Consider the following 10,554-nt stretch of genomic DNA (forward strand, 5'->3'; position numbering starts at 1 on the left):
GTCAAAAACTGAGTGTTAATGACGACACTTTTTGCTATTTCTGTAACCCTTTCACAAAACGTGTCGTGACCAGATCGTGTGAGAATGTTGACATTCTTCTTACTTCTTTTGTTAGAAAGCTATAAATTTAGTAGAAGTCGTGATAGACTTGTGGATGTACTCTCCCAAGCATGAACAGTTTAAACAAGCATGAGCAGTGCATCCTGGACACTACAACAACGTATGTCACGAACCCTTTCATTGTAAGTCACATCACCATAACAACAGATATGCAAACGCTCATAGGCACGGTTTATAGGTTTGAATCGCCGGATACAGTGACCTCCTAACTCTAGCGTTGAGCCTGCTACATTGTTCTGTTGAACTCTCTCCGAAGTTTGCCGATTGCCCGCTTTTCGTGCATTTTCGTAATTGTCGATTTGCCTTCCATCGGCGAGGAATACCATTAGATAGCTGATATTCCAATGAACGCATTGACGGAAACACCACTGAAATTGCCTTGTTTTAGGTAACTTAAGTTACAGCTGTTTGAATATTACCCTGTTTTTGACAACTATTTTATGGAATTTATAATGAGCAATTTCAACTAATATATCAGTAGAAATGGGCATTGTAGGAAAAAAACCCCACCGAAAGTAGTAACAGAATTTCTCAAAGCATGATCTACTTTATCTGAAGGCATTGTTATTGTATGTTGGGAGATTGTGTTCGAATTCATGTTCGAAGTTAAGATGTCCGTAATTGATAATATAGTCGTATCCGAATCCAGGTAGCACTTGGATAACCAGCTGAGCGGTGCAATATATAATGAGACATTCGTGTGTTGTGATGTAATGTCCTAGAGAGAATACAATAGAGAGAATTGTCGGTAAAATAGCGTACCTGTCCATTTAGGCAACTACGCTCAATACAGCGCCCTCATGTGATACAATTTGTGTCGATCCCTATAACTACTGACACTAATCCAATTTATGTATATATTCGAGAGAATACTTGGCACCCGACTCTGCTCCGGTATCCGAGTGAAGAACACAGGTAAGCCATTTGAAATAGTCCATCGTATACTTTAAAGTCATACGGTATCCTGTAGTTATTAAGAACAAATCATAGCAATAACAATTATTAACACGAAATTAACAGCAAAACATTTTCATTGTCGTCATTTGGGCCCCTATGGGAAACTTGGAAAGATCACACTCATCTTTATCGTGTGAAAGATGACAGTACAAGGTAAACGTGTTGTTCTTACAAGACAATACTGATGCAGATATTCATAAGCATTGCCAAGGAAAGGAACAGCACCAACTCAATAAGCCATACTAAGATTGTCTATTGTCTTATACCAATTTTCATAACCTTACTTGGAGTCTAGAAAAGAAGCGGTAATGTGAGGTTTCGGAGCAATTTTTCTGCGCTTGTTTTCGCCACCATATATTTTCAGACAACATAAAAGCTTGTTGCCATAACAAAACAAACAAACGTAAACAGAGTCGGAATTGTAAAGAGTGGCAATAAATTGTCATTTACCTTTATACATGCGGGCATTAGAAACACACATCGTCATCGCCACTCTACTGTGTATGATACATTCATGATATGATGGATTGAACTTTGTTCTAATAACTATGTAGTTCACGCACGTCTTTGTAACGATGGCGACAGAACCCAACAAAAACAACAACAGTCAAAACAGTTTTAATGGTAGGACTGGATTAGAAGGGAGAATATCATTTTCAGCTTTCACCATTGGGGACTATTTATTTATTTATTTCCTTTATCTGTAGTCAGGATATGAGTGGAGGTGTAAATGGTAACGATACTGTATAGACTACTTTATCTGAGTCGTTACTGAAATGTTATTATACTAACTTACTGTCTATTATATTGGGTCTCACCAACGATACCGTACACTTATACCCTTTAGCTGTCAAAATGTTGATTCGGTGTTTGACATGTACAGGATTAGCACTCCTCTACCGGAGGTAATATTAAATTTAAATTTTGATAGTGTCTCAGTCCAGCTATGGTGAATTGAACGGGACATGTATGGGTTAAACGTCTGTTGTGTGAGCGAAAACCGAAAAAAAAGAGTCTTGTAAGTCCCATACCACAACTATTACTAAAAGATATAGTTTGAGCAATAGGAACTCGAAAGAAAGACTGTCTTTAAACTGTGTAATATTTTTTGTTGAAAGAAAATGAGATCTGTCAAACTACCATCTTCTACTTGTACAACTTCACAATCCAAGTTGTTTTACAACATCCATTTTGTTATATTTGAAATGTTTTGAATATACCGGCCACATTAGAATAACATTTGTTTGTGTGCGGTGTGGGGGAAGGGGTTGAGATGTACAGTGATCAATTATCAATTAAACATGTCCTCATATACAAGATTACTACCAACCGTACTTTTAAGATTTGAAAAGTATTTATCGCCTAGCTTCACGGTAATAGTTTTGTTTCTCTTTGGGAATGCAAGTTTTGTTTATTGATCTCTATTATATGTATTCTAAATAAAACAATTCGTTTGGCGAACTTTTACAAATTCCAACACCAGCACCATATTCCCGTCATTTCGTAGATTTATATTTTTGCTATTTTAGTGACCCTTTCACAAATCGATGTGATTGTGTCGTCACCAGATCGTGTTAGAAGGTCGACAATTTTCTTTACTTCTTTTGTTAGAGACCTATAAATTTAGTAGAAGTCGTGATAGACTTGTGCATATACTCTCCCAAGCATGAACAGTCCGTCCTGGACACTACAACAACGTGTGTCACGAACCCATTCATTGTAAGTCGCATCACTACAGAAAACAGATATGCAAACGCGCATAGTTTATAGGTTTGATACTACGGAGGCTTAATGAGGATATATGAGTAGTTTTTTTAAAAACCACGAGTAGTTTGTTACCATGCGAGTAGTTTTTTACCATATAAGTAGTTATTTTTATTATGGGGGGGGGGTTTATTTCATGGGAGTAGGTTTTATTTACCATGGGAGTAGTTTTTTTAAAACTAAAACAATAATACTCCCGTGGTAAAATAAACTACTCCGATGCTAAAAAAAACTACTCACATGGTTTAAAAAAACTACCCCTGTATCCCCATTAAGCCTCCGTTTGATTGTAGTATCCTCCTAACCCCGAGTCTATAACACTGTATGTTGAACTCTCTCCGAAGTTTGTCGATTGCCCGCTTTTCGTGCCGATTCGCGCTCCGGGTATCCGTCAGGTATATTCGAGATGAATGCCATTAAATAGCTGATGATTAGCATCTTTGAAATCAGACAAGTATGACATTTCGGCAGAAGACATTGTTTACATCTGAAGCGACGCGGTTTGACTGAACTTTGACCTTACATGACATCATATCTCACGACAGCATGGCAAGCGTCGTTTCACTCGTTTCACCTGGGTTTAATATACAGTATTCCAGTGCTAATCCCAACTTGCATTGGAAATCTTTTTTTCTGTAGTTGTCTGAGATTGTAATAAATCAGTAGTTCTGTAGTTGATACCAATTCATTACTGATATGTGTATTAGTAGTTGACAGTGGCCAAAGGAATGTTGAATTGGTTTACATTTCACTGCTCCAATACAATGTAATTTTGCCTTGAGGTGTAAATACATGTAACATCATCTATGGCGATTTGGCTTGTTTTTAAAGTTTTTAAATGTTTTTTGTACTTCCACGGACACACACAAACACGCAGATGTACACACTGTGCAATGCCGGAAGTGACATAATCAAACAATACACTTACACAGTCATGTATTATGCTTTGGTTTAGAATACAGACGTCGATATGGGTTCTGGTGGCAGTCATCATCAGCTCCGTTACATTTCCATCAGAACGGGTGAATTGCCAGATGCCGGTACCAATTCCTGTGTTCATTTGATTTTTTTCAATGAAAATGATAACAAAAGTGATGTCGTTACCCCAAGCAAATCATTTCACAATGACTTCAAAAGAGGTGAAATCGATATATACCCTGTGAAAATCCCGGTAAATTTTGGTCCTGTCACTAAAACCGAAGTGTGGTGTGATGCATGGCTTGGTGATAAATGGTATGTCGATTACCTCAAAGTGGCCGGTAAGAAAGGAAAAGACGTGTGTGCGTTCCCAATGCAGCGATGGATTGACTCCAAGCATTTCGTTGTGTATCGAAACGACAGTTGCCTTCCTCAGTTTGCCCCCAATGCAGAAGAAAGGAGAAGAGAGCTCGATAGAAAAAAAGTACTCTTTCAGTTTGCTACACCTATTGATGGTCTGCCTTCAACGGTGAGTATGCAATCTGATTTCTTTTATTCGCTCAGCATATTTTGACTTAAACTGATTTCGGACACCGTGATTGTCTCTTCAAACCTTGCATCCGAACGTCTCTGATCATTACATAACCATATCATATGATTGATGTATGGTGATCAATTATCTTATACCATGCATAAGCCAAACATATGGAATTTATACCCCATTCGTTCTACATTTGGAGGCGTCGCTATTTTTTGGCGTAAGTCTCTGGGTCATGTCGTAAAAATAAGATCGTTTGATGACAATAGAATCACTGGCATTGAAATTGACAATGGTCAATGTAAAATGCTTATTCTTTGTGTGTACATGCCAACTTGTAGTAGGGATAACCACGATGATTTTATTGAATATTTAGCAAAAGTTCACTCTATTGTTCAGTCTAGTGATTGCTACAGTGCAATGATTATTGGGGATTGGAATGCACACCACAGTTCAATATTTGGTAGCTCATTGCAAAGTTTTTGTAATGAGTATAACTACCTTATATCTGATAGGCTCCTTTAAATTTTACCTGATGATTCGTTTACGTATGTCAGTGATATGCATGGCACAACGTCATGGTTAGAATTTTGGCAGTCTGTGAACAAAAACAAAAATAAGGCGAACTCATCTCGGCCTAACAATGTCAATGACTGTACAGGTGAGAAAAGTATTGTGGATATGTGGCGTGAACATTACTCTGTTATTTATAACTCTGTCAATACCAATGAAAATGAGAAATATGTATTAGATATTATAAACAAATGTACGCTAACAGAGAATTTCATGATTTTCCCGGGTGACATAAGTGATGCAATTGGTAGGCTTAAGACTGGTAAAACCTCCGGTCCAGATCGTCTTTCCGCGGAACATTTTATGTATGCCAACTCTAGAGTTACTATTTTACTTAGTATGTGCTTTACGGCGATGCTTGTTCATGTTGTGTGCCCTCATCGACTTCCAGATACGATTTTGGTTCCCATTGTCAAAGATAAGAATGGTAATATTACTGACAACAATAATTATCGTCCGATTGCTCTTTCTACTGTAACTTCAAAGCTCCTTGAATTAGTCTTGTTGAAACATATTGAATCTTATGTCGGGACAACTCACCATCAGTTTGGATTCAAATCAGGTCACTCGACTATATATGTGTGTTTTTGTGTTAAAGGAAACTGTCAATTATTACAGAAATCACGGAAGTAATGTATTCGTTACTTTTATGGATGCATCTAAAGCATTTGACAGAGTCAACCATTGGACCCTCTTTAAAAAGCTGATTCAACGTAATGTCCCTGTGTTTTTTGTTAGATTTCTTGTTACTTGGTATAGGACACAACACATCGTTATTTGATGGGGTGCACATACTTCTGGTGGCTTTACAGTCACTAATGGTGTAAAACAGGGTGGGATTTTATCCCCAAAGCTTTTTAATGTTTTTCGTTGATTATTTAAGTGTTCTGTTGTGTAACTCGAAAACAGGTATTTTCATAAATCATTTAATGTACGCAGATGATATTTGTCTTATAAGTCCTTTTGCAAAGGGAACACAGAAACTGATTAATATATGCAGTACCTATGGTGAGACTCATGACATTTTATTTAACAGCAAGAAGACCAATTGTATGTGTGTACTCTAGCTCAAACTAAGATTCGTCGTATTCCTTCAATATACTTGAATGGAGTTAGACTAGGGGTTGTTGCTAAGAAAAAACATCTGGGTTTCTTGTTGACTAATAACTTTCGAGACGATGATGACATTGAACGGCAGATTAGATCTTTTTATATAACTGCTAATATGCTTATGAGAAAATTCTCAAAATGTACCTTTAATGTGAAGTGTATTTTGTTTAAAGTATACTGCTACCAGTTGTATGGAGGGCCACTATGGCTCAATCATACGGAAAGGATAATGAGAAAATTGAAAGTTGCATATAACAATATGCACGCCTATTGTTAGGTTATGATAAACGAAGTAGTGCAAGCTCTATGTTCGTATCGAATAGGATGTATACGTTTGATGCCCTGATGAGAAAGCAAGTGTTTAGTTTGAGAAGACGACTTTCAGTAAGTTGTAACAGCATAATTAGATGTACATGTGATTTACTGTATTTCAGATCCAATATGGTGGAATTATGGGACAAGTTATTTTTTGTTTAATTTATATGTTAAGATTCTTATATTTAAGAACATCAGTCATGTAGCTTTTCTGTAACATATATTTATATGGACGTCGTTGTCCGAATTAAAGTCTACAGTAATAATAATAACATCACAACAATGTGCGTCTACACGACAACGCATGTCTACGTCATTGGTTCTGCTGTGTTCGAAATATGATTCAAACGTTCATAAGTGCCATTTATAATACTTCCCCCGATTTTTCTTTGATATTACTGGCGCTCTTATAATTGTGTTAGAGTTAGCGACTCGTAGTGACAAAGCCCTTAGGTCATTCGTATTTTCCTTGGCTGAACGACGAAAAATATTGGGAATAGCATCTTATTATTATACCTATACCCACATCAACTGTTCTTTATAACGTTGAACATGAAATTATATCACTTCTGATATGGGACATTCAAAGACATGATTTTCAAGCTAACATAAAAAATAGCTAATCCAAATGATATCAGATTCTTTTAATTCAATTTATATATATAAATTCTTAATAAAACTGTTGAAGCGAATTTTGCCTCGGATCGTATGCCACTGAGCTGCGCTGTACAACCGCAGCCCCTCTATCGACGGTTGCCATAGGCATATGACGGTAGTTTAATTCAATGGTCACGGTCCACTAGTCACTTTCATCATGGAGGTATATAGGGTAAACTTTTGTTGGCGACTTTTTCCCTTAGTAAATGGCCCTGGAGGCGACGAAAGGGTGTCACCACGGATCAGGACACTTATTTCTCAGGGGACAATTGAGTTCATCGTCTTATAATCGATTTTTATATCCCCAGTACGCAAATTTGTAGAGCGCAACCATCTTCGAATTTTTAGCATATTATGTTATTTTTCAGGGACCAAATGGATTCATCAGCTTATAATATGAAATACATGTAGAATCAGTGACATAGTCCAAAGTGTGAATTATTGGTGTGCTGATATAGTAACTTTCGGGTCATGGTGGCAGTTTTTTTGAGTTTGTCAGTGGAGATGAAAGTAGCGATTGTTTGAAAGTGTGTTTCGATTTGTTTTCTATGGAGTGTCGGTAACTCTTTATACATAGTTATACCCCTTTCCGACTCTTCCCCATTGCTTCAACTGTGCTCTTCATTTCATTTATAGGACACTGCTGGACACTTTTACACAAAGAAAAGTCTGCATACCGTTAATCCACGAAAGGAACTGTCCGCTAACACTTTCAACCCATAAATGAAACTGTCCTCAGATTGTTAATCATTTCTACAGCACTGTTGCCAACTTGTCAACTGTTACAATTAATGTAACCAACATGTGCTACCCTACCGTGTTCTACCTCACCTAATTCTGCACCTGTCATTTTGTAAAGTGTATGTAAGAAATCGCCCTTAACTTGTGGGTCTTGAACACAGTACCTCTAGTTCTGTACCTAACCACTTCACTACAAAGTGGCTTGTGCAGAAAGCAGGTTTCCCGGCATGTAGAATTTGTTCATTGTCATGACAATTCATAAGCTTATGTGCACCAGGTAATAGAACTATGGTTGGGTAAAAACGGAAATACTGTACTGTTCCAATTATGACTGACACATTGTTACAGTGTGAGCCTTTGCCAGGTTAATGGATTTCACACTGAACTTTTGGCCGAGATATGCGGGATGGGTTTTCTATAGTGAATTTTGAAATTAACATGATAATGTGTAAGAAGTTATGTAACAGGGCTGTGGATGACGAGGTCCACTCTCTGTTGAAAAACATCAAAAACTTGTCGAATTCGAAGTATAACTTTGATGTAAGACAATTCTTCAGCCATTAACTGAAAATAATCGGACACCTTTGGGTAAAGCTCCATTATTTGTCTACTTACTTTCAGTTAATGTCCTCTGACGGCGCGGTAGAACATGGTAAGATAGCACATGTTGATTACATTAATTGTTACAGTTGACAAGTTGGCAACAGTGCTGTAGAAATGATTAACATGCTGAGTACAATTTCATTCATGGGTTGAAAGTGTTAGCGGACGGGTTCCTATAACTATCGGTAAATTCGTAAAGCAGGAAAGAACATATTAAAACGCCACCACCCATGGATGTCTATTATGCCTTTGATATTTCCCGTGCAAGTTGCGCATAGGGAACGAATCCAAGAATGTAATATAAATAAATCCACAGCAAGAAGCCAAAATCAACTCAAAGTAGACCTTTTTTCGTGCGCGTTTTTGGTTAACATTTCCATCGTAAACCTATTAGCACCAAAAGAACACCACGACCCAAGAGATCATTGCATTTACCATCATGCTATACTATAATAAAAATTACTAAAATATGTCTGTCTGTCTGTCTGTCTGTCTGTCTGTCTGTCTGTCTGTCTGTCTGTCTGTCTGTCTGTCTGTCTGTCTGTCTGTCCCTCCCTCCCTCCCCCCTCTCTCTCTCTCTCTCTCTCTCTCTCTCTCTCTCTCTCTCTCTCTCTCTCTCTCTCTCTCTCTCTCTCTCTCTCTCTCTCTCTCTCTCTCTCTCTCTCTCTCTCTCTCTCACACTCTAGGTTATCAAGCTGCCAAGATCAAGAGAATTCACAGTTCCATACCAAGTAGGTATTTTCAATAATTTAATATACTATTACAAATGTGCAACTACTTGGACATTTTGTTTCGAGTTACTTTATGTCTCTGAGGACAGAGGCATCATTTTCACTCCAAATTTACTTTGTTATGCAATCAATTAATAAATAACAGGTGATGTGAATGATTTTGATTGTGGTGGTGGTGAAATTTAAATATTTGCATACAGCTTTTGGTATTGTCTGTAATGTCCTACATCCACATTTGTATATGAAAACCCTCATTTGCGTGGCCATAAAAAAAACATTTCAATTACCGTTCGGAGATTCATATAACTTGGAATAACAAAAATACATTTTTCTGGATAGGCTGGTATATTGAAGGTTGGGATTAAAAGCGAACTGTCCAAGCTGTTGGAAAGCCTGCAATCATCCAACTGGAATGATCTAGACGACATAAAGAACATTTATGGTGGAAATCTTAAGATGCCAATAGTATGTTAATAATATTTACCTTGAATAAGAGTTCTATGGTAGCCCAGCTACAGAGTTTGTTATTAAACACTGGATTAATTGATTGTATGTATGTATGTATGTATGTATGTATGTATGTATGTATGTATGTATGTATGTATGTATGTATGTATGCGTGTGTGTGTGTATGTATGTATGTATGTATGTATGTATGTATGTATGTATGTATGTATGTATGTATGTGTGTATGTGTGTGTGTGTGTGTGTGTGTGTGTGTGTGTATTCATTTGTGCGTGCATACACATTTTGTTAAGACCCCACACTTTCATTTACTTTTAGAACCCAGACATATGGAAGAAGGAATGGTACTTTGGAGCGCAGAGACTCATGGGATGCAATCCTATACAAATCAAGCTATGTTCTGAAATCCCCGACAAGTAAGTGTCAAAGATTGGTAATACATGTTATTTCGTGACATTACAGATTGTGTTGTGTGTCTGGCTTTACACTTCAAAATCACACATACATGCATGTATACATTTATGTTACGTTTTCAAGAAAATCCCTTCTTTAAATAATGGAATCAAATACATTATGCTAATATTACATCTACTGTACTTACAGATTTGCTGTTGAAGATAGCAAATTACAACCATTAATGGAAAATATGTCACTCAATGAAGCTATTTCACAAAAACGTTTGTTTATCGTGGACCATAAGGAGTTAGAAGATCTGATTAAACCTAACCCAGAAACGGTAAGATGCTTACAATTGTATCTGTTTCTTTAACTTTGCTCAGTGGTGCAATAGACCACTAAGCTTGTTCTCGCATTCAGAAGCATAATTGTTAATACTTATTGCGCTTATCTGGATGGGCGGAGTGGGGGAGGGGCGGGTGTGGGGGTGGGGTGTATTAATAATGAAATTACTAGGTTCAACCATCATTCTTGTTTCCTTTCTCTGATTGGCTGTTCTAAACTATATAGCAGGTGTATGTGAGCCGAATATACTATATGAATGAATATTTATTTCACCAAAGTTAAACAATAACGAAAGAAAAGACAAAAGTGTGAATACAAAAA

The 10,554-nt window shown here is 37.1% G+C and overlaps 1 protein-coding gene across 1 annotated transcript in view; it reads left to right on the forward strand.

The window, feature by feature from the left end:
* Positions 1–945: 945 nt before the first annotated feature.
* Positions 946–10,554, forward strand: part of LOC144438515 (polyunsaturated fatty acid 5-lipoxygenase-like) — a 20,842-nt gene continuing 11,233 nt past the window's right edge. The window contains exons 1-6 of the mRNA XM_078127574.1: positions 946–1,035; positions 3,797–4,288; positions 8,983–9,027; positions 9,367–9,492; positions 9,811–9,908; positions 10,096–10,228. Coding sequence (XP_077983700.1) covers positions 3,812–4,288; positions 8,983–9,027; positions 9,367–9,492; positions 9,811–9,908; positions 10,096–10,228 — 879 coding nt within the window. The 5' untranslated portion in view covers positions 946–1,035; positions 3,797–3,811. The remainder of the gene's footprint in view (positions 1,036–3,796; positions 4,289–8,982; positions 9,028–9,366; positions 9,493–9,810; positions 9,909–10,095; positions 10,229–10,554) is intronic.

This window comes from Glandiceps talaboti, chromosome 8, assembly GCF_964340395.1.
Source record: "Glandiceps talaboti chromosome 8, keGlaTala1.1, whole genome shotgun sequence".
Lineage (NCBI taxonomy): Eukaryota > Metazoa > Hemichordata > Enteropneusta > Spengelidae > Glandiceps > Glandiceps talaboti.